The following is a 25,360-nucleotide window of genomic DNA, read 5'->3' on the forward strand; positions in this document are numbered from 1 at the left end:
TCCATTTGGCTCTAAGGGCAGTTTCTCTATTAACTCAGCACTCAACAGCCTCATTTTGTTTTGACAACAATGTCCCTCGTCTTGGAATTTTTCTCTGCCAGCTTCTCTTCTGAAAAAGACCCATTCCCCCATGCATGGCGACCATGCAAAAAATGTGAAGTATTATGCTATGCTTCGCGTTTTGTATCGATTACATGCTGTGTTGAAATAAATGTTTCTTCGAGTTTAGTATAATGATTTTTTTTTAATTATTTTAGATTAATGGAAGATTTATTCATTGGAGATTAACTTTAAATCTCATTTTCTTTTAATTGTTCGAGTACTATTCTAAATACCATACTGATAATTACTTCTTTCTTTCTTGACATAATTAAATTGAAGAGCATATATATTCAAATATCATGAATGAGTTTCATTTATTTTATTTAAGATGTGTCAAATAATTATATTAATTAAATGAGAGTATTTAGATGATTAACGGGAAAATGTAAGCACTCATTTATTTTTTTAATGAATGAGACATAATTACATTTTTATGAACATCGCTAGCAATTAAAACTAATATCTTACTGATAAATCGTAATATTAGAGGCAATTCGTCATCGCACACACAGACAGGACTTTGCAAGGCAATGCAGAAAAATAGAAGTGGCATTGTTGATAGAATGTGTTAATGGTTATTTTTAAAGTATTTTTTGTTTAAAAATATATTAAAATAATTTTTATTTTTATTTTTTAAAAATTATTTTTGACATCAGCACATCAAAATAACCTCATAAAAACATCAAAAAAATATTAATTTAAAGTAAATAAAAATTAAAATTTGTTTAGTTTTTTAAAATTTTAAAAACACAAAAATAAATATACCTCTAATACCGAAAACCATCTACATGAACAAGAGAAAATATTCTCTTTCAAGGGATTCTTTGACCGATTCCCCCTCCAATCTTTTATATATATATATATATATATATATATATATATATATATATATATATATATATATATATATATATGTGTGCGCACAAACATTCCCATCGATCTGTAGCAAAAACAGAATCCCATTTCGAGAGAGAGAGTAGAGAACGATTCAAACAAACATTTTTTGTATACATATTCCGAAAACAAGTGAACAAATAGAGGCTTACCTGTGTTTCAGAGCATCTCTTGTCTTGTCCAAATTCAATCACACACCCCATGAATGTTTTTGTGCCACCTTCTCTGTAAATTGAGTTACTGCATTTCTTGTTGCGACACAAGCACGTAGCCTCCCTCACATTTTCACTCTCTCTCTCTCGCCCCCTCTGTAAATTTGGATTGCCATTTTCACTGCTTCGATCCTTCTCTGGAGATATATGGTCTCCCATTTTGGGAGGAATTAAGCATGCATGGTCGCATCGGTGCACAGCAAGAAGATAATTTAAGGTGATGTGTATTTTCCAAACGATTCATTAGTTAATTTCTTCTCTTCTGTATCTATTGATATTTTAATTTTCATTCTGTGTGTCAATCAAGTACATGAATTTTAGTTTTAATTTTTATTATTTTAATCAAGCACTTTTTTTTATCTTTTTAATGTGGAAAATTACCCTCTAAAATAATATTGTTTTCAATACATAAAAGTATTTTAAATTAAAACAAACACTTTTAAAAAATCAAAATAAATTATATTAAGATATAAACTCTTTTCGTGAATGATAAGTTATCTATGTAAAAACCAAAACCTATTTTTTAATAAAAAACCATCATTTATATCTTCCTTCCAGTGGGATAATCTTAGAATTTATATATAATGGTAATTTTATTGGAAAAGTCTTCCCGAAGTTATTTTCCGATCGGAAGGTTTCAATCCTCAGACAAAGGATCCATAAGTGGAATCCACTCGAAAAAATCATTAAACACAATCCTATGTATCTTGGTACTTCCGACGAGAGATTTCAAGAAATCGGGATGTATATATTTTGAAATTATATTTATCGAGGACCCAAGCTTCCTTGTCTAACATCTTAGAAACTGGGATATCCTAGCATTTTCACTCGGGTGGTTGACCATATTTCTGCGCTGAAGATACTCTTAAGAACGCATTTTGTTAGATATAATTAATAGTATTTAACTCTGTAGATTAATGTACACTGTAGTAGGTAGCAGAGGTCGGACATTTCCAAGCATGGGAGATGCCGAAATTGAAACGTAGAACGAGTTAATGCACCCATCGAGAGATCAACAACATTAATTAAGCTTGATTGCAGGTACAGGATAAATTTTTTGTTACAGTTTTTCAATTTTTTTGATGTCCTGCTACCTTATTCCTCACGTAAGACGGTTTTTAGGCAGGACCAACACTTGATACATAAACGAATACCTCACTGATTTTTATTTTATTTTTCCTTCTGCTATAAATATATGGACCATTTCCTTGGCAAATCCTTATTTTATAAGTTTTTCTTTTACTTTATTCTTCACAATCTTTTGAGAATAAAATACCGCGTGACTAGGAGTGAGAAAAAAATCAAAAAACTGATTAAATCAAGAAAACAAAAAAAATTAAAAAAACTGAACAGTAAAAAAAATTGATTAAACCGATTAGAATTTTTAAAAAACTGACCAATTCAGTTTGGTTTCGATTTTATAAACCCGAAACAAAAAAAACGAACAGAACCTAAACCGAGAAAAACCTAGTCAAACCAAAAAAACCGATTTGAACTGATTTTTGTTCTAAAATAACCAAAACCGGTTAGTTTAAACCGATTTCAGTTCGGTTTTGGTTTTTTTAAAACCGGTTTGATTTTTTTTAATAAAAACTGAACTGAACCGAAAATAATCACCCCTACATGTAACTTCAAGATCATTTTTCAGGTTATATAAAATCAGAAAATCCGAAATTTAGAATTGCATGTTGTTATTCTTCTAAATTCTGGAATTTTTGTAAGCATTTAATATTTTGTCCGGATACAAGTTGGAAAAGGTAATATTAATTAAGATCTTATCCGAGTTTAAATAAAAACTTTTTTACATTTAGCTATATGAGTTTACCATTTTATATATATATATACACTTCAACTCTTTAAGACCTCTTTTATTGCCCTTTTGAATGACATGCACGTTATTTAAGTTTGAATAGCATATAACTAATTTATATGCTCATGTTACCATGCGGGACCAAGATTTTTTTAAATGCAAAAAAACAATTTAGAGAATTTTTTAGTAATATTATTAAACTAAAAAATATATCCGTTTTAATTTTTTTTCAATCAAGATAAGTTTTTGTATTAATATATCTCTTGTTTCTCTTAGGAACGCAGATATTTCATTAACAAAACAAGCATTTTATGACTGTAAAAGAAATTTAAAAAAACATATCAAAATAATTATGCGTGGTTGAAAGCTAAAAATATCATAAACATGATAAAACTTTGTTAAAAATCTATTTAAAAATTATTAGAATAAAAAAAATTGAATTGAGTTTTCATGAACAATTTATTATTATTATTATTATTTTTATATCAGATATGTAATAATTGAAAAAAATAATAAAAAGTCAAAAAAAATGTATAATAGTATTTTATAAAGAGTAAATGAATATGAAAAATATTTTATGTTATTATAATTAAAGAAAAGAGAAGATGTGTTGTTTGAAATGAACTCAAGTTTCACCCGCTGCCAGGACGGCTTAACCACTAAGCTACCAATGAAATTTTTATACAACAATTAAATGAATATATTGAGATGCTTGTAAAGCACCATGAGAAATCCTTTTTTTTTTTTTACTATATAATTGGAAACCTTTGAATTGAATTCCAATAAAATTTTATGTTCAGAATTTTTTGAGTGTTAATAATTAAATTATAAATAGAATTCAATCTTTAAAAATATTATAAAAATAAACTAGAAGTCAATCCCTTTAATTTACATTTTTAAATAGAAAAAATTTAATATTAAAACTATTTTTTTCTAAAATATTCATCTAGCCTTTTTTTTTAAGATATTTGAAAAAAAAAATAAGATAAAAGTAATGAAGTTAATATAGAGAACAAAATGAATTGAGTATTATCTCTTCCAGAGATGTAAATTCAATTTATTTATAAATTAAATACTATAATTAAATTATTAAATTTAATTATAATAAAAAATTGATTGAAATAACTAATATTTAGGCCATTGAATAGTTAATTTATTTAGGTAATTGAATAGTTGATTTTAGCACTCCAAGAATTTGTGGCGTCTTAATGTTCTCGTTGTTAAACAATGTGCATTTGCTCTACCTAACCTATTTGTAAAGTCCATCGCCACCTCTTGAATTTTTTTCAGGAAATCCGGCAAACCTTAAGATAGCCAGAGAGGCGGAGACAAAGAAGAAGAGAGGGGAGGAGGGAGATTTTACTAACAAAGGTGGGTTTTCGGGATGTCTCAAGTAGCAAGAAGAGACCCTTCACAACTTAAATTTTTACTTTAAAGAGTTAGAAAGGCATCGACTGTTACATTCAAGTCATGGCATGCAATTCAATGGCCATTCCCTCCTCCCCAGCGACTACAGCACAAAAGGATGTGTTCAAAGAACACGACGGTCTTTTCCGTTCAAACTCTGTCAAGGACTTCTGCAACCGAGCCACTATGCAGAGATCCTATTCAGATAACCACCTCTGTTATTCCATTAACCGTGTACGCGCTGCATCAACACAACCAAAGCTAAAGAGCAGCCGATCAGTTGGGATTTTCCCATTTCAAATTGCTAGCTCCATTATCCCAACATCACTTCGGTCATTTCTGTTTGACCCAGAGACAAGCAAGGACATGAGTATTGCGAAGGATGGAATTGAAATATCGTCAGATAAGGGTGGGAATATAGGGGACAATTCTGACGAGGGCAGTGCTAACGATGAACTAGGAGAGGTAAAGAGAGCAAATTGGGTGGAGCGGATTTACGAGATCGGAATTCATCAGAGGAATAGACAACATAAAGAGGATATATATGGAAAAGAGTCATCTGATGCCAACAAAAATGGTGAAAGCAATTGTGAGGGTGGTTGCACGGTAGACTACAACTCAGAAGAGGAAGGAGGAGAAACAAAATATGATCGGGAAACGTTTTCAAGATTTTTGGCTCCCGTTGCATGGTCTGATATCAAGCTATTCTCAAAGCTGGCTTTCTTGTGCAACATGGCTTACGTTATACCAGAGATTAAGGTACACACACTGTGTTCTTCAATTCAATTATGCAGGCCATCCTTCTAAGATCTGGATAAGTTCAGATCTTCTAAACTCCACTGCTTTCGTTAACTATCGAGCTATTGGTTAAGAAATTTGGTTTTGGATTTCAAAAAATAACAACGAAAATTAAAATTTTAGCTCAAGAAAATTATAGCTCATTCATTATGTGATTCAAAGCATAGAAATCACTAATCTACTTCGTTCATCATCCCCAGACATGTAATGCCAGCCTAAAGTAAGTATAAATACAAATGCTTCTAACACAAGCAAGTCATCCATTGATACGCAGGCCATGGATTTGAGGAGAAATCACGGCCTACGCTTTGTAACATCTTCTTTAGAGAAGAAGGCAGAGGCTGCTGCCATGAAAGAGAAGCTTGATCAGGACTCTACTCACATCCCGGCAGCTGCTTCTGTAGTTGCCAAATCCAACCCGCGGAACACAGAGGAACCTGAGCAGAAGCACCCAATACGGTCATCTGTTGCTTATGGGATTGCTGCCTCAGCAGCATCTTATGTCCAATCACATGCACGAGGCCTTCTTTCTCATGGCGCTCAACCTCAGCAGGAAGGTGAGTGTACTGATTCAAGCAGTACTGGAAACCAACCAGTTAAGGACAGAGACCGACCAGTTGAAGATGGTGAGAGATCTCAACGAGTATATAAAAAATCAGAGGTGGCTGCTCACGTTGCAGCTTCAACTATGACAGCAGTGGTTGCAGCTGGGGAGAAGGAAAAACAGGAGGCGGCAAGGGACCTTCAGTCACTTCACTTGGCACCTTGTGAATGGTTTGTTTGTGATGACATAAGGACACACACACGCTGCTTTGTGATCCAGGTAAATAATTCCTTCATCATTCATTTCATTCTATAAGTTATGTAACATATTCCTAGGCGTCCTCAAGGGACGTAGCGTGATGACAAAGAGCTTAAGATCTGCACAGCACATCTCGAGTTTAAGTCAGGACGTGCACCTCTTGTAAAAGCCTAGGACAGCCGGGGTTTTACTTGCTCACCTGGACCCATAAAGTGCGCTTTCCAGGGATGAGGTTTCCTCGAATCCAAAAAAAAAAAAACATATTCCTAGGCTCTAGAAACAAATAAAAATAAAACACGTCACAGTTTTCACATTAAACATGATATTCTATTTCTGAAAGGAAGACCCAAAATTGATAGGCCTTGAACTTGTTTTCATGTTTCAAAATTGCAGGGATCTGACTCCCTTGCATCTTGGCAGGCAAACCTCCTATTTGAACCAGCTAAGTTTGAGGTAAGTATTGACTGCAAACTCTTGCAACTCGAAAAGAGTCCTTTTGAGGTAAAGATAGACCATATTCTAACAGTAGAAAGACCTATACCATTGATTAAATACTGTGTTTGACAGGGTACAGATGTGCTTGTCCACAGAGGAATTTATGAAGCTGCAAAGGGAATTTATGACCAGTTCATGCCAGAAATTATGGAACACTTGAACAAGTATGGAAAGCGTGCTAAGCTTCAATTTACTGGCCATTCGCTAGGGGGTAGCCTCTCTCTTTTAATTCACTTGATGCTAATAACCAGAAAGTTTGTCAAGCCCTCCACTCTTAGGCCAGTGGTCACTTTTGGCTCACCATTTGTATTCTGTGGAGGCCAAAAAATCCTAAATCATTTGGGGTTGGATGACAACCATGTACATTGTGTAGTGATGCATAGAGATATTGTCCCAAGAGCTTTCTCCTGCAACTACCCCAACCATGTGGCACTAGTCCTCATGCGATTAAGTGGCTCCTTCCAGTCACACCCTTGTCTAATTAAGAATGTAAGTATATATTTGATCAGTTCCAACTTTCAATTCTCAAACCATCCATACATTATTTGCTCAGACTTGCATTGTCTAACTAAAGAGTTTTGACTATCTACTTCATGACATTCAAATTCGACCTCCATCCAAAGGCTCATTCCAAATGTATCATGTACCTAATTTCTTTTTAAAGTTCATAGATGCCTACATTTGTTCTATAAAACTCAAAACCAATCTCAAGTTTAGATCCATAAAAAAGTAAAAAATACAAAGGATGCTCGTCATATTTCTCATTCACTTTCTCTGATGTTTTTATGCAGAAATTTTTGTACTCTCCCCTTGGGAAATTATTCATACTCCAACCTGATGAAAAGTCATCTCCTCCACACCCTTTACTGCCTCCAGGCAGTGCACTGTATGCTTTCAACAAAACCCAATATAGGTTCTCTGCAAGTGCCATAAAGGCATTCCTCAATTGTCCCCACCCACTGGAAACTCTTAGTGATCCTAAAGCCTACGGCTCAGAAGGTACAATTTTAAGAGACCATGACTCAAGCAACTACCTAAACGCAGTGAACAAGGTTATACGGCAAAACTTAAAGATGGTTCGTAAAGTACAAGAGCAGAGGAATCAATTGTGGCCATTGCTGGCCTCACCGTCTCCGCATTCATGGAACCATGAAAACACTATGGAAAAGAGTGTGCTAGGGACCAAGAAGGTCATGACTAGTGCCTGAAGCTCTTTTGCAGGGTTCTCCCCTGGTTAGATATGCACAAGACACTGACGAGAGAATATTCTGTTTCTCCTTTCATCTGTTTGCACATACAGTCAATATGTAAAGCCAATAAACTCTTGTATCTGTATTTATCATTCGTCCTCATTGAATAACGCCTTGGTGAAATCCAATATTTCTTGTTGCCAAGATACTGCAATATTCTATGCATTCGTTCTTTTTTCTGTTCTTCACAATATTGACTAACCAGGCTACGCTCACAGATATTAATCATTTCAGATTTATATTCTAAGCTGCACTGCTGCATCAAGGGTTACAAAACTAATGAACAACAACTCAATAATCACAATCAAAGAAAATTAAATTTGTTAAAAAAAGTCACTGAACAAATTTTAGTGCACTCGATGTAATCCAAGATCTAAATTTTGTAAATAGAACAACTCTAATGTCCTCAGTATCACTACTACAAAGTATAAAGTGCAATGTAACTCCTGCCTAGCAATTTAAAACTACAAAAGCTTGAAACTCTTGACCAATACACTTAAAAGAAGCCCCTATTTTATTAATTACAAACATACTCTCTAATGAATCGGATTGTTTTCTAAAAAGATAGCTCAGACAGATACATAGAGTTTTGAGGAGCTACTGAAAAATAGACTTCATGAAAAAATTGCACACTGCAAATGCCATTTGCATATGCATAAATGAAAACATTAACGCAACCGATAGCAGGTAAAGTAGAAAAAAGCAAACAAAGAGATGAGCTTTGACAAAGAAAAATGCATACCTGCTTCGCTCTGTTGAGGTTCGGGTTCAGTGTAATTTTCCATATAAAAGACTAAAGATCACAGCTTTCACCAGTCCAATACATCCAATAGCTACAATTCACTGTGCTTTGAGAATCTGAAAATCAATGACGAAACCTTACGAAATCAACAAGAGAGCATTCAGCAAGCACATTCTACACTGCAATTCGATCCAAATCTCAGGCAAATAACTTCACAAAGCCGCCTGCAAAGCAACGATTGACTAACTAAGAACCTTGATTACAAGCTCTCTTGCAACCAAACCCTTAAAAGCAAGACCGAAAGAACCGAGCGAGATAATAAAGTAACCACCAATAACTTACCCAGAAGCAGAAAGAACACCGTCGTCAAATTCTAGAAAGTTCTAGATTCGTCCGGGGATTTCTCTGATTTCTCTGATTAAGGAACTTTTTCGAAATCCGTTTCGGCTTTTCTGGGGGTAACGCAGGAACGCCGAGAGGGCGGGCATGGGCGTTGTCCTGCCGTGCTGCCGCTTTCAATCTTTGCCTTGTAATTATAATCCGTGATTGATGTCATATGATCCGTGTGATCAGATGACGTTTGGTAAGGTATTCGAATATTTACCTACTCACATTAGCTAAGAGCATTCACACCCTTCTCTGTATTACGACTCTCCTTAGCTATCATAGCTAGTAAGTGTAGGTTTTTCCCATAGCATCCATGCTCTGTAAAAACTATCTACCCTCGCTTTGCGAATAGTTCTTGTTATATACATGCTAGCATTGTAGCACTCCTCAATTTTGTGATGAGAAAAAAAGGTGTGGAGGGAAAAGAAGGTGAGGTCGTCGCATGAAAAGGAAAAGGTTGGGTTGTATCTTGATCCGGAGCTAGAGAATCCACTGCAATTGACTATCGTTTTTAAACCCGATTCTCCGATCAATCCGGTATAATAATCGGGTTATAAATTAAATAAATTGGCCTGAATTAACTTAAAAAAATCTGTTGTTTATGAATATAGTTTAATTTTCTCTCTCAATTTATTGTTAACATAATTTTCTCTCAATTTGTTGACTCAATTCAATTGAGTCTTGATCATCTCTTTATTAGATGGTTCTGGTGTTGGAAAATCCAATATTTAGTGAAGATTTACGAAAAATAATTCTCACTAGGATTTGCCAAGAAAGGCATAGTCTTTTTTATTTCTAAATTATGAATCTTTCTAGTTTTCTAACATGGGTTTTGTTTTTTTCTTTTTATGAGATTTGCATTTAGGTCTATCATGTTTATATGCCTTTAGTTCTCGGAAGAATTTATGGTCAAGATATTAGAAAATTTCCCGACCGGTAGCTTTTGGATATAGATATGGTTATATAAAGAGAGAAGATCGTGGTAAGCTCACTGTCTGGATGGTGTTTTAATTTGCTTGTTTCCCCTACACAAACCAAGTAGATAATAAGTCAACATGTTTTGTCGTTTCTTTTTTGAAATTTACTTCTAAAATGTTCTTTTAGTTAGAAGTTAAAGATAGCAACAAATAAATAAATAAATATATATATATGAGTTTTAAAAAGTATAAATGATTATAAATAAAAATTTTAAGTTATGCAGGTTTTAATTTGTCTAAATAAAATCCTATCTCAACTAAAAAACAAAATAAATATCCAAGATTTTAAAAGAAAGAAGTATGAAATATGTAAATAACAAAAAAAAATTACAAAAATTATCAAAACTAAAACTCCAGGGTGAGGTTTTTAAAATTTAAAAATTAGACGGTCAGAGTAGTGATTTTATAACTACTCTAAAAAAATATTATCTGAAAACTCCTGTAAAAATTTAAGTGTAATCCAATGATTGAAATCAAAAATTATGATCCTTTTAAGTTGTTATTCTGTTTTAGTATAACTAAACCAGTCTATAAATATATTTATTAGACCGTTTATGTAATTTATCTAGAGTACATCCTCATTTAACTATATCAAACTCATATATAGCTGTCTATAATTATTTGTCACAAGTACAACTATATATAATCTCAATTATTCTTTTCAGTAAGAGTTATCTAGTTAAACGTTCCTTGTGGTCTTGTTTTTCTAGCTACTCTGTGTGCTCAAACAAACTTGGAAAGTGACAATCTTTGTTGGGTTTCCATTTATGTTTGTACTACACTATAATTTTAAAGATTTTATTTTTATTATGACAAAATAGAGATTCTGTTGTTTTAATTGCTTTTTATTAAGGTCAATTTTTTTTCTTTTATAAATTTTTAAGAAAAATAATGGAGGTTGATTTTAGCATCGCTAAAATTTATAAGACTTGAATTGATAATCTCTAAAAAGCAAATTCAAAACCTAACTAGTTGAATAACACCTTCATAATTCAGTATGAGAATTTTTTTTAGTTTAACGTGGATGTCCGGGTCAGCTTACGCGTACCTAGACTAATCCCACAGGCCCTGAAGTTAATGATCATATAAACCTCCAGTGGTCATCATATGAGTAATCATATGGCTTGAACCTGAAACCATAGAGAGAGCAAACCTTTTGGTCTCATGATTTTTATCATTAGGCCACCATCTAAATAGTTAGTATGAGATTTTTTAATTACTTAGGGGTTGTTCTCAACATCCAATAATAAATTGCAAAGTTGTTGCATTTAAAAAAAAATTATCCATTGCAATTTTACCGTTTAATATAAACGGTATAATTAGCACCCAACCCAAATTCTTTTATAAATTGGATTTTTTCTATTAAAAATTTACACTTTCATGTATATTTGCTTAACTTCAATTTATGGAATCTCAAGAAGGTGATGGCTAATTCATTAGTTGGGTCAACCTGAATACATAATTTTCACAAGAAAATTATAATCTAGCCTATCAATACTCCAATCAATCTATTGTAACATCTCAAGATCAATGTTAAAATCCACTTGCGGCTAAAATGACAAAGCGATCAAGTAACTTTAAGGATGAATAAAATATTATTTTTATAGAGACTTAGATCAACACTAGTATGGATCTAATATATTGAAATAAATAAATAAAAAGTAAGGTGTATCGGAAAAGAATTCACAAAAGCTACAACAAAAACAAGAAATTTATATTCAGTGTACACCAAGTTCTCTAATGTATCTTTGATTAATTGTTCAATTAGTGGTGAGTTAGTTTTATTCATATTATATCCAAATCAAAAATAGAAATGAAAGTGGTTTCACCTATATAGACAATGTATTATTTATATAAAACTTATATATTTAAATTCATTTAATTTATTATTTTTTTAAGTAATGAATTCCAATGTGTTTTAATATTAGATCAACGAAGTAAAAATTGCGTATCAAAAAATTCAAAATTAACCATTTTTATTTCAACATTGTTGAGGAAATTAAAGAGCCAGTATAAATAGATAATTGTAAATTCAAAGAAGAAGTTCAAAAACATTAGAAATACAACTCCTATAACTTAATTTTCCTCTTACTCAAAGTTTAATTAACTTATAAGAAGATGATGTTATGCTTAATGATCATGACAATCTAGAGAGATCGATAGGTAGAAAAGAGACAAAAAAGCAAGCTAAAAAAGATAAGGGAAGCACAAGTTCTCATGTTGGATCGATTTTTAAAAATTACAAAGAACATAAAATAGAAATGAAATGTAAGAAGATAGATTTTTTTTGCAAAAAAATATTTGCTTTCAAGGAAAAGAAAGTAAATGCAAAACATAAAAAGATAAAGATAAAACGAGATACGATTGTTATTATGTAAAAAGAATGAAACAATAACACAAAGATGAGAGAATAATGTTGATAGATACGATAAGCATGCCTTGATATTCTCTCGATGATTATAAAAAAAAAACATGCCTTGATATTTGGTTGAATATTATAAGATGCATCAAATGGAGATGTTAGCTAAATGATATAATAGTAGTTTTAATTAGTATGCATTATTTAAATTTTCCATTATTTTTTTAAGTGTATGCATTTTATTTTTATTATTTTTAATTTCTACTATAATAAAAAAATATTTTTAAATGTGCTATTAAATAATTAGTAAATTATTAGCATATTTTGGAAGTTGTAAACAACATGAAACAACCTACACTTGAATATTAATCTCACATGTAATTTGAATAATAAGATATCCAGAGACAGTAGAGATAAAAATATATTTAATTAAAAAGACAGAGATATAAAAATAAATTTGTCTTTAAGATAATTGTAGAGTGAATCTTTGTATTCTCAAAATATAAGGTACAAGGAAGATATGTCTTCAAAGATCATATTTGCTATTTTTTATTTCTAAAATATCAATGTAAAAAACTCTCAATTCCAAAATTATTCAACTAAGAGATGTAAGGATAGCAATGGTAATTATTGTTTTAAAACTCAACTCGAAGATCGATTTGAGGCAAAGCTTGGGTCACGGGCCGGGTTGACCCAAGTCATTGTAAGAATAAAAAATGGTTATTATTGTAGTTTTAAAATCCGATTTGAGGGTTTAGTCAAGGTAAGACCAAGGCTAATATAAGGACAGAAGTTATTATTATTATTGTTTTAAAACTCGACTTGGAGTAAGGTCCCAGGAGGGTCAACGTAAAATAAAAATGATTATTATGATAGTTTTACAACTTGATATAGGGATCAACTTGGGTTGACCCGAGTCAATACAAGGATAAAAGTTGTTATTATCAAAGTTTTAAAATACGATTCCGGAGTCAACCCGAGACAAGATTCAGGTCATGGGTTGAGAGTATCTTTAGAGATATAAAAATAAATTTGTCTTTAAGATAATTGTAGAGTGAATCTTTGTATTCTCAAAATATAAGGTACAAAGAAGATATGTCTTCAAAGATCATATTTGCTATTTTTTATTTCTAAAATATCAATGTAAAAAACTTTCAATTCTAAAATTATTCAACTAAGAGATGTAAGGATAAAAAGGGTAATTATTGTTTTAAAACTCAACTCGAAGATCGATTCGAGGCAAAGCTTGGGTCACAAGTCGAGTTGACCCAAGTTATCGTAAGAATAAAAATGATTATTATTGTAGTTTTAAAGTACAATTTGAAGGTTGAGTCAAGGTAAGACCAAGGCTAATATAAGGACAAAAATAATTATTATCATTGTTTTAAAACTCAACTTGGAGTAAGGTCCCAGGAGGGTCAACGTAAAATAAAAATAGTTATTATCATAGTTTTAAAACTTGATATAGGGATCAACTCGGGTTGACCCGAGTCAATATAAGGATAAAAGTTGTTATTATCAAAGTTTTAAAATATGATTCCAGAGTCAATCCGAGACAAGATTCAGGTCATGGGTTGAGAGTATCTTTAGAGATATAAAAATAAATTTTTCTTTAAGATAATTATAGAGTGAATCTTTGTATTCTCAAAATATAAGGTACAAAGAAGATATGTTTTCAAAGATCATATTTATTATTTTTTATTTCTAAAATATCAATGTAAAAAACTCTCAATTCCAAAATTATTCAACTAAGAGATGTAAGGATAAAAATGATAATTATTGTTTTAAAACTCAACTCAAAGATCGATTCGAGGCAAAGCTTGGGTCATGGGTCAGGTTGACCCAAGTCATCATAAGAATAAAAATGTTTATTATTGTAGTTTTAAAGTCCAATTTGAGGGTTTAGTCAAGGTAAGATCAAGGCTAATATAAAAACAAAAATGATTATTATTATTGTTTTAAAACTTGACTTGGAGTAAGGTCCTAGGAGGATCAACGTAAAATAAAAATGATTATTATTATAGTTTTAAAACTTGATATAAGGATCAACTCGAGTTGACCCGAGTCAATATAAGGATAAAAATTATTATTATCAAAGTTTTAAAACACGATTCCGGAGTCAACCCAAAACAAGATTCAGGTCATGGGCTGAGAATGTCAACTCGACTAGCCCAATGTTTTTTTATAGAAGTCAACGAGTATTTGACCCGTGTTTTATCCTGGGATGACTTGTGTTTTTGGTCTGGTTAAGTCGAGACAATCCTTCCTCTCTTTTTTCTTAAACAAGTCTAGGCCCCGGGTAAGCTCGCAAAGTTTTATAACTAGAGTTATTATAATATTATTAATCTCAGCATTTAATATAAACTAAATTAAAAAAAATATCTATTTTTTAAATATATAAATTTGAAAATAATTCATATTAAAAGTAAAATTATTATTTTTTTATATTTTATTCTCTTTAATTCAACATTTTCAGACAATCAATTTATCTTATATATTAATACAAAATATAATTTTATTCTTATCTTCTTTTCTGTTTTGTCTTTACCTTCTCTATTTCTTTTGTCCTAAAGCTACTTAAATGCACAAGTCATTGGAGTGGGCAAACATCATCACATTCGGGCCTATAATATAAAATCACGATGATTTATCTATGATTAATAATCTTATAATTTATTAATTTAGATACTGTTATTCCCCCCTTTTTTCTCTCTCCTTCCCAAAAACTCTATCCTCAACTCTTTCAGTATTTAAAAAACTAGTTTTAAGAAATCTAATCAAAATAATAATAATAATAATAATAATAAAGAAAAAAAAAAAACCCTCTCGGAGGCCCAAACTCCCTCAAATGTAATTTTCTCTAGCCCCCGCAATTTCCATTTCCTCTAAGCAAACACCCCCGCTCCCTTTCTCTCTCTCTCTGCAACCCCGAGAATAATAGGAAAGGAAAAAAACTAATCACTGTATTGAAATTGATCCACGCCTCCATCCTTAATTCAGAAATAAATTCAACGCACCTAATATTGCTTATTGCATTTGCTATGTGGTCCTTTTTAATCCTGCAATATTTCTTTATTTGATTTGCCGACACTTCAATCATTATAAATTTTTTCTTTTATCAGGATTCAGATTTTCTCTGTTTTTTTTTTTTGTATCTGGGCTCGTAATTTCCAGCGTTTCCTCTGATTTAGTTTAATTTATTATTCTGTTTTATTCAGGAGAATCCTTTCAATCATGCAATGTCACGTAAGTGCCCAACTTAACTGAAATTGATTTGTGTTTTTTTTACCAAATATTGGTGGAAATTTCAGCACCTGCTCTTTTTTTTTTCATTTTTGGAAACAGGTTATCCTGAAAACCTATTTCTGAATACTGTACCTGTTTTTTTGTGGTTGTATTGGTTTCAAGTGTTTAAAATTTGTTATTTTCTGGAAGAAAGTTGGTTTGTTGGTTTTGGAATAAAAGGGGAGAGAGAGAGAGAGAGGAAAACACTTGCTTTTATTTTAGGATTGCATGGGAGAGCATGAAGGGTGGGCACAGCCACCAAGTGGGCTATCGCCAAATGGCCTATTGCCCAATGAAGCTCCCTCTGTGATCAGAGTGCTTGATTCAGAGCGATGGTCAAAGGCCGAAGAGAGAACTGCAGAGCTTATTGCCTGTGTTCAGCCCAACCAGCCCTCTGAAGAGCTTCGCAATGCCGTTGCAGATTATGTGCAGCGGCTTATTGCAAAGTGCTTTCCTTGCCAGGTGCATTGCCTATATGCCTTAACGTATGAAATCTTGGTGTTGCTCACGCTCATGGTGTATGTCTTGATGGGTTTCTGGATTTAGATTGTATAACCATTGTTGTGGATTGTGTTGGTCCAGTAGAGAGAGACATGGAATAATGCCTCATCGTTATGCCTGGATTGTTGATATGGAATCTGGGAATGTGATTTTGTGCGTAGGAATTTTTAAGTTAAGGCGTTGATAAAAAAAAATTTCGTGAAAAACAAGTGAAATATGAGATGGTATGTCTTGATTGGCAATGTATGCAAACAAGAGCATTTAGTGGATTATAAGCCGATGGCAGTAAAATACTGTGTTTTCTGTGTAAGTGACCAAACAAAAAGAATATGTTTGTCTTAATTAGAATAGATTATAGACCTAAGGTCGAGTACAAAGACATCAACAAATGTGAACAATGCAGGCTGGCTTACTGGCAGGACTTGAGTATTTTTATAGTGGGAGTGATTTGGATTCATAAAATCAATTGTTTCATTGCTGCAAAAGGTATTAATATAGTTATTTACCCATGATTGCTATGATCTACAGGTATTCACCTTTGGGTCTGTACCACTAAAGACTTATTTACCTGACGGGGATATTGACTTAACAGCCTTCAGTAAGAATCCTAATTTAAAAGATACATGGGCTCATCAGGTTCGTGATATGCTGGAGAATGAGGAGAAGAATGAAAATGCTGAATTCCGAGTGAAGGAGGTTCAGTACATTCAGGCAGAGGTAGGTCCCTTATTAATCCTTTCAATTCCTTTCCATTCTGTTTATTTCTTTTGTTATCTCTGTTTCTTCATTTTATTTTAAGCTTGCTTCTACAACTAGGATGCGATTGTTTGTGTTTGGCTTGAATATATCTAGTTAGTAATGTTGACTTCAGAATTGTTATAGCAGCAGTAATATTCCATCCATGCATTTTCTTCCACTACAGTGGACTTGTAATCTTCAGTGAATATTTCAAGGTTCTGTGGTATGTTTGAAACAAGTGGGTTGTTTGCTAGACATATGCACTCTGTATTACCTCTAATTATGGGGCAATGGTGAACACTGGTAAGCTTTTCAACACATTTTCAACATTATTTTGAGGTGAAACTATATTTAGCAATCTAATTTCTATGTAACTTGTTTTGATCGTTTTTGTATTTGTTTGTTTAAGAAAATGATTCTCCCGCTGAGATCTGTGTCTAGAAGGCGTACCAAAAAATCTCAATTAAAGATTTCTCAATGCCCTGTACTCTATGAAGCAATTCTTGATGATAGATGTAACTTTCTTTTTGTTTGAATACACATATACAGGTGAAGATAATAAAGTGTCTTGTGGAAAACATTGTGGTAGATATTTCATTTAACCAACTTGGTGGACTGTGCACCCTTTGTTTCCTTGAGGAGGTTAGTGCTCTATCTGGAAAATCTTTCTTACTTCCTTTGTCCAAATATAATGATCCCTGTTGGAACACTTCTGCCTTACCAAATTATTAGTGCATTATTCGAAAGTCACAAATTATTTTGATGTTTTGCTGTCATGCCCTAATCATTAAGCAACCTCAAATTTGAAAAAAAAAAAGTAAACCAAAAAAAGAGGCTAACAAAATGAAAAAGGTGATGGCATAAAGTACTGTACAACCATGTTATCAGCCTTCCTTAAACAACTGAAAAGTAAAACATGTATTATAATTTCAGATGTAGGAGTACCATTTTTCTCTTGGTAACTAGAAACCAGGATACTCTTTTATATTTGTGTCCCTGATAGTATTCTTGCCTCTGTAGGTTGATAATTTGATAAATCAAAACCATCTATTCAAGCGTAGCATTATATTGATAAAGGCCTGGTGTTACTATGAGAGCCGAATACTTGGTGCTCACCATGGATTGATCTCCACCTATGCTTTGGAAACCTTGGTTCTATATATATTTCATGTTTTCAACAACTCCTTTGCGGGTCCTCTTGAGGTGGATTTTGGTGCTTGGTCTCACTGTCTTGCTGCATTCCCCTCTTTGTTTATCTGATTCTTTCTCTATCTACCTGTCTAGGTCCTTTATCGTTTTCTCGAGTTCTTCAGTAAGTTTGATTGGGCTAATTTATGTGTTAGTCTCTGGGGTCCTGTACCTATTAGTTCACTTCCAGATGTAACAGGTATGCTTGATTGATTGAAGATTCCTTTCCATCTTCTCAATAAGTGACCCTTTCTTTTTTTGTAAATATTTGTCAATCTACTGGCACCAACTATTTTAGTGAAATGTTACACAGCGGAACCTCCTCGAAAGGATGGTGGAGAGTTACTACTTAGCAAATTATTTCTTGAGGCTTGTAGTGCTGTGTATGCTGTTTTACCTGCTGGACAAGATAATCAAGGGCAACCTTTTTTGTCCAAACACTTCAATGTTATTGATCCTTTGCGTGTAAACAACAACCTGGGACGTAGTGTCAGTAAAGGTACACAAATAGAACCCTGCCATGTTGTCTGCTAGCTACCAAGTTAACTGTCGTTTGAATATTTCTCCCTTTTCATTTTGAGTTGTAGATATGTTTTATTGTGCATCTGCATGACAAATGCACTTATTTCTTCTTCTTCCCTTTGACAAGTTACTGTAGATAGCACAGAGAATCAGGACTTAATGTCTTGTCTTTTCTTTGCTGGCTTTTAATATTTATTGAAGCATTATCCAACTGCAATTTTTTTTCATCATTGATTGTGTCATTTTTTATATGGTACAAACTAGCATTACCTTTGGCACTATTTCTTCTTTATACATGTTTCTGCTGATAGTAGCGTGCAAGAGCCGTAAGAGAGGTTTGTGCAGTTGTTTTGCAATTTTCTCCTAAAGGTATTTTGTACACCATGGTTTTTAGTGATGATTTAAAGCAAAAATGGATAGAAAAGGTATTGATAAAGAAAGGTACCAGAAATAAAGAAGGGGCAAAAGATGTATGTTGATGTATTTCTATATTTATCTTTTTGTTTATTCCTTGCAAAAAAGGAAAAAGAAAAACATCTGTAACTATGTTTCTTTTTCTGTCTCTCTCTCTCTCTGGTTTTCAAATATATCCTAGTTCTTGTTCTTTTATTGGTGGTAGGGTTAAGGCTTATAACAGGGAAATTGGGCATTCAAGTTGATATATTTAGATTTTTCGTTCTAGGACTTGAAAAGGGTTCTTTTTGTTGTCAATTGCCTAAATATGCTATTAATATTGATGTGTTAATTTTTTTCCATTATTTGCTTTACCTATTTATACACACATGTATACATATTGGTGGAAAATTTAATGTAGGTTAAGTGGTCTGGATGATGGGAATGGTTGCAAATTGTAATTGAGGTTAAGAGTGTACAGAACAAAGGGAAATGATAACATAAGTGTGCTTCTCTAAACTTCATGTGTGCATTTGGGCGTTTATGTCCTTGGACGCAACAGAATTTGATTGGAATGTAAACATATAGATCAGTTCATGAATGTTTTATACTTCTTACTGATCTGTTAGCATTTAGTAACTTTTATTGTGTAATACAACGTACGTTTTCCAGGTAACTTCTTTAGGATACGCAGTGCGTTTGCATTTGGAGCTAAAAGGCTAGCTAGGTTACTTGATTGCCCCAAAGAAGACCTGTGTTTTGAAGTAAATCAGTTTTTTCTGAACACCTGGGAGAGACATGGCAGTGGCCATCGTCCTGATGTGCCAAGGAATGATTTGTGGCAGTTGAGATTGTCAAACCATGATTACTTGCATGGGCCTGAGAGTCTAAGGAACAATTCAAGCAGCAAACCTTCCGGTCATGAAGCTCAAGTTGATGTGGCTCATGGCTCATGTACTGTTCCCTCCCAGCATGATAATTATTCCATAGATAGCACATCCAAAGGTAGTGAAGTTTCAACACTTTCTCGTACTCAAAGCCAAAAGACTAACGCTAACACTAACAGCACAAGGAGCACCTCTGATCAGAGTAGAAGGGAATCTACTTCCAATCAGAGCATGCATGCTGATAGAAGTCAGAGAAATGAAAAACCCGACAACTTAGTCACTGATTTTCAGGGAAGGTATCTTTTTGCTAGGACATGCTCTAGTCCTGAACTTACTGAGACATATAGCGAAATTTCTTCTCAAGGAAGGCGTAACAAAGTCCAAGAAAGTGGGAAAGGCCAGGCTTCATCTGCTAGGCTAAATCATGGCAGGAGGAAAAACGTGGGATCTGATAATTTGAAAAACCATGGTATTAGCTCTTCAAGTGATGATCCTTCATCTGTTAGTCACACCATTTCCAGTCAAAGCTGCAATCCTGCTGCTGATTCAAATAGTTACCACGAAGATTCATGCTTGGATGTCGCCAATGAAGAATTTGTTTCTGTCCTAGGGTCACAGGGGATGCATCAGGAAGAGCAAGATCTTGTGAATGTGATGGCTTCTTCTACTGGTGTGGGTTTCAATGGACAGGTTCATGTTCCACTGAATATGGCACCTGCTCACATTTCTCTTCCAATTCCACCTTCTGTTCTAGCTTCAATGGGATATGGTCAGAGAAATATGGGTGGAATGGTACCCGCAAACATTCCCTTCTTGGAGACTCCTTGGGGTTCAAATATGCAATTTCCTCAAGGTTTGGTTCCATCACCATTAGCCCATTATCTTCCTGGCATTGAATTGACTTCAAACCAAGAAGATTCAATTCAACCTGGTAATGAGAATATTGGTCCCGTGGAAATGAATGTCAGGGAGCCTGATCATGATTTCTGGCATGAGCAGGAGAGGAGCTCCATTAGTGGATTTGATAAAGAAAACGGACGCTTTGAGATGCATCAATTAGATGATCCGCAGCCTAGTTCATCTAGTTATAAATTTGTTTCATCATCTCGAAGAGGTGGCTCTGGCAACTCTTTGAGAGCTCACCAGAAGCTCACCAGAGAAACCGGAGGGCCAGCTAGGGAAGAATCTATAGGTGCTTTAACATATCAAGAAAACAGAGGCACTGAAGAATACTTTGATGATACAAGTGCATGTTCAAGGTCCTTCACTACGGTGAATATTAGTCCCTTGAGAAGTAAAACCTCATCTGAGAGTTCGTGGGAAGGATCATCAGCAAAGCTGTCAAAGCCTGTGAAGGAAAAAAGAGGTAGGAAAACGGTTTCTTCTGCAGTGCAGTCTTCTGTTTATGGAAAAGGTAAGAGTGCCTCTGAACATTCTTCCAATCTGACAGATGATGACAATAAAGAATGGAATGCGCCATCAACAATGGGCCCTGAACCTGAAAGAAGCATAGGATCCCAAACTGAATCTTCTGCTGCTTTGCATGTTTCAAGGCATCAAGTACCTGGATATGAAAGAGCACAGCCAAGTGAATCTGATTCATTGATACCCATTGCTCCAGTGCTCTTAGGTCATGGTTCACGGCAAAGATCTGCTAATAACTCAGGGGCAGGGACTGTTCACTATACATTTTATCCTGCAGGGCCACCAGTTCCATTTGTTACGATGCTTCCACTGTACAACTTCCCAACTGAGACAGGAACTTCTGGTGCATCAACTAGCCAATTTGACAGTGAAGAGGGCCTTGATAACAGTGATTCGGGTCAAAATTGTGATTCATCTGAAGGAATTGATCTATCTGAGGTTTCAAGTACCTCCAGTTCTATGAAAATGGCTGCTTCTGTTGAGCCATTGGAACACAAACCTGACATTCTTAATAGTGATTTTGCTAGCCACTGGCAGAACTTGCAGTTTGGGCGTTTATGCCAAAACACACGAAATCCTGCACCTATGATTTATCCATCACCTGTTATGGTGCCGCCTGTGTATTTACAGGGCCGTTTTCCTTGGGGTAGTTCTGGGAGACCAGTTTCAACTAACACAAATAATTTTACTCAGCTAAGTATTGTTCCAGTTGCTCCACTACAGTCTGCATCTAATAGACCTGCTGGTGTCTATCAGCATTATGTTGATGAAATGCCTAGATATCGAGGTGGAACTGGGACCTACTTGCCGAATCCAGTAAGATTACTTGACCAGCTTTATCTTTTGTGCTTTCCATGCTTTTTCCCCCTCCTTTTTGTGTATGCTTTTTTGTATCAACAGTGCAGTTGTCATTGGAGAGAGGCAGAGAGTTGCAACCGTCATTCAATTGTAATATTTTTTATGTACTTATGTTTGCATGGATGGTTTGCACTTCTCTTGCCATGTTTTCTTGAACTGTAGACCCTTCTAGTTCTCCATTTAGACATTCTTTTCCCCAGTAATGACTGCTTGTTTGATGAGCTTATAGTTTTCTTTGCCATGTGCTTTTTATTTGGTGTTCAGAGTAATTTGGTTCTGGTTGCATATTATTGGACAACCATTCACTTTTATTTTACCTGGATGTGGAAAATATGTGCTGTGATTGTTTGATTCTAAACTGGTTTGGAAAGTTGGCATTTTTTTGGTTAAAATAATTTGATTTTGTTGTCATATTCAAATAGTTTTGAATTATGCAGCATTTTGTACACTTCAAATCTATAATTTTTTACAGTTAAGTTCTTACTGCAGAAGGTTGCTGTCCGAGACCGGCATGCTACAAATATGAGAAAGGGAAATCACAACTACAATAGAAGTGACCACCATGGTGATAGGGAAGTGAGCTGGAACAATAATTCTAGAGCACGAGCTGCTGGTCGCGGCAACAATCGCAGCCATGCTGAGAAGTCTAATACAAGGCCAGACCGGTTGGCTGGTGAGAGTCAAACTGAGAGGACATGGGGCTCACATAGACATGATATGTTCCCTTCGTGCCAGTCTCAGAATGGTTCCAGCAATGTGGCATATGGCATGTATCCATTACCATCCTTGAATCCTGGAGTAGCATCAAATGGACCTACCATTCCTTCTGTTGTCATGCTGTATCCTTATGATCATAATACTGGCTATGGTTCTGCAGAGCATCTTGAGCTTGGGTTCGTTGGGCCAGTAGCTTTCTCAGGTGCAAATGAGACCTTGCATTTAAATGAGGTGAGTCGATCAAGTGGGGGATTTGATGACCAAAGGTTTCATAGCAGCTCTGCTCATCAGCCATCTCCAGATCAGCCTTCTTCACCCCATGTCCAGAGGTAGTTACACTGTTTATTTCTTGAAATCAGTTATAGAAGTGCAAGATTTCAGAATTGCTGTGTGTTAAAGGCAAGTTGGTGTAAGGTGGCGGTGTATCATACTAGTACAAGAGTTAATAATGCAATGTGGTTAGTGGTCTAGTCCATATTATAAATTATTATATGTGACGTAACAAGCTAATTTTAGGATTTGATTTATTGTGTTAACAGGGAGATTTGACTTTCGTTGCAAACTCTATGGCCCAGAGGAATCAGGTATTATCAATCAAAGGATGACAATTCCTCGTGCGTTTCCAAACCAGAAAACGATGGTGGGAGAAACGATGAAGAGAAAACCTTCAACTACAAGGTTTTTCCATTCTCACCTTATTGTTAATGGTTTCTCAGTTTGATCCATGTCATCATTTTCTCAAGGTCGCACTTCTTGGTGGCTTGTGCTTGTTTGTACACTAGAGGTCATTATCTAACCTGTCCTGCTTACAAGAATTAACAGATTGGCAGGTAATGGGATGCAGGCTCTGTGATTAGTTCTTTTTTAAAATATATTTTAGGGTTCAACACCATGTAACTCCACTGATGTAGAAGCTCGCAGATTTAGAATCTAGAACTTTATCATGTTCAAAAAAACGTTTCTCGGGATCTTCTTCCACGATGTATTAGGGATTTTGATTCATGAGTTCGGTGTAACAGCTAAACTATACTCGTTTCAAAAAGTACGGTGTAGTAATACTACCCCCAAAGATGGGGTGAAAATGCACGATGCTCTTAGGTTTCCAATGGTGATTGTTCAGGAAAGCTTCTGTTCTTTATATGGTCAAATACTGTTAAGTTTCCGGTGATTTTATTAAGGAATTTTTTTAAAAAAATTCACGATGTTGTAAATATTTTGCGACTTAATTGAGGACAAAAATGACTGGGAGACTACTGAGAATTGGGGGATAGTTGAGGCATTATTTTGAGACTTCCACATCCTTTCTTTTTTAGGATTATCTGCCCGTCCTTCTACTTGGCTTTGCTCTTTATTTTATTTTATTTTATTTTTTATTTAAAAAAAAAAAACAATTTTCGTTAGCTATGCAATGTGAAGATCTTCAGCATAATTTTCTATTTTGGGATAACAACAGTGCAATGTATAAACTAATGATGGATGAGTTTGCAACCTTCAAAATTTTTAAAACTTAATCCTAATTTTTCCTTGGCTTAACACATTGGTCCTGCATGTAAAAAAAAAAAACATTGCATTAAAATCCTTAGTTTGTAAAGGTAAGCGCAAGTGCATGAATATCGATTATTATGTTTAAATCGAACCTAATATTGACAGCTTTAATGATTTATAAATTAATATTTTGATGGTTTTGATATATTGATATTAAAAATAAAAAAGTATTATTTTAATATATTTTTAATTGAAAAGCATTGTACACTGTATTTTTAAATATATACTTAGATGTATTATCTTAGGACTGCTTAGAAATTATCTTTTATATACAAAAGCTGCATTTTATACATGAAACTTTATATAAAAAGAAATAGTTTTTATTTTCACTCACTCAATTATAGTCAACCCGCACCTCTAACTTAAACCCTCAACTCAATGTTGATTTTATACCTTTAAATGTCTGGTTTTTCACTTTTTCTTGTTAGTTTTCAACCTCCTGCTATGCACTTGCTATGTACATAGGTCTTCGCTAGTTTTCCTTCGCTTTTTTGGGTTTTGGGTGAACTTCTAATGTACCTATTAAACTAAAGAAGGGGGCTGGTGATGGGAAAGAAAGAAATTTTTTTTAAAAAAAAAAAAAAAAAAAACAGACAGCCCAAATGGCAAGAGGCAAGACAAGTAATAAATGACCAAACCAAAGTAAAAACGGCATGGACTAAAAGCAGCAAGGAAGAGCAGGCACGCAGGAGAGAAGAGAAGAAAAAATAACAACATGGATTTCAAGGAAGGAAAGACGAAAGAAAAGAAAAATGGCTAGCACATACCCCAATGCAAAGTTTATATATAGACCATGCTTCATGAAAAAAACCAAACCAAACTAATAAAAAAAATGGCACGACTCGCTCCAAGTCATTTTCAGGCTCTCAATTACAAACTATGCCTTGTTCTACCCTTCTTTGGATCGAATCTCATGCAAATTCTAGGAAGCCAAGCGACTTGCACATACAATAATGCAAAAGCCACTGACTCGTACTATAGTGCAAAGTTACTGCCTCCAAGAAAATCAATATAATGATGTACTCTTTTATACTTGCATATAAATTGCTACTATGACAGAACTCTG

At 34.1% G+C, this 25,360-nt stretch overlaps 2 protein-coding genes and 1 long non-coding RNA gene across 7 annotated transcripts; 2 read left to right on the forward strand and 1 right to left on the reverse strand.

The window, feature by feature from the left end:
- The first annotated feature begins 4,405 nt into the window (after positions 1–4,405).
- Positions 4,406–7,728, forward strand: LOC133690839 (phospholipase A1 PLIP1, chloroplastic-like). The gene is made up of 5 exons (XM_062111108.1): positions 4,406–5,184; positions 5,498–6,046; positions 6,419–6,478; positions 6,593–7,009; positions 7,312–7,728. Exons 1-5 carry the CDS (start codon positions 4,489–4,491, stop codon positions 7,726–7,728), a joined length of 2,139 nt encoding a protein of 712 aa, XP_061967092.1. The 5' UTR covers positions 4,406–4,488.
- A 404-nt stretch (positions 7,729–8,132) lies between these two features.
- On the reverse strand, positions 8,133–9,728 carry LOC133691322 (uncharacterized). The gene is made up of 2 exons (XR_009841642.1): positions 8,855–9,728; positions 8,133–8,736 (listed from the first exon to the last, which is right to left on the reverse strand). It is a non-coding gene; the product is annotated as an uncharacterized LOC133691322 (long non-coding RNA).
- A 5,305-nt stretch (positions 9,729–15,033) lies between these two features.
- Positions 15,034–23,855, forward strand: LOC133692309 (uncharacterized). Of its 5 annotated transcripts, none has more exons than XM_062113161.1 (10): positions 15,034–15,982; positions 16,550–16,738; positions 17,309–17,401; positions 17,780–17,962; positions 18,044–18,146; positions 18,261–18,446; positions 19,535–21,990; positions 22,522–22,798; positions 22,910–23,078; positions 23,289–23,855. In XM_062113161.1, exons 1-10 carry the CDS (start codon positions 15,749–15,751, stop codon positions 23,296–23,298), a joined length of 3,900 nt encoding a protein of 1,299 aa, XP_061969145.1. In that variant the 5' UTR covers positions 15,034–15,748; the 3' UTR covers positions 23,299–23,855. The 5 variants fall into 5 exon arrangements, with proteins under 5 accessions (XP_061969145.1, XP_061969143.1, XP_061969144.1 ...); XM_062113160.1 differs by having other exon boundaries at positions 15,035–15,982; positions 19,535–21,115; positions 21,200–21,990; positions 22,522–23,078; XM_062113159.1 differs by having other exon boundaries at positions 22,525–23,078.
- Positions 23,856–25,360: the final 1,505 nt, after the last annotated feature.

This window comes from Populus nigra, chromosome 4, assembly GCF_951802175.1.
Source record: "Populus nigra chromosome 4, ddPopNigr1.1, whole genome shotgun sequence".
Taxonomy (NCBI): Eukaryota; Viridiplantae; Streptophyta; class Magnoliopsida; order Malpighiales; family Salicaceae; genus Populus; species Populus nigra.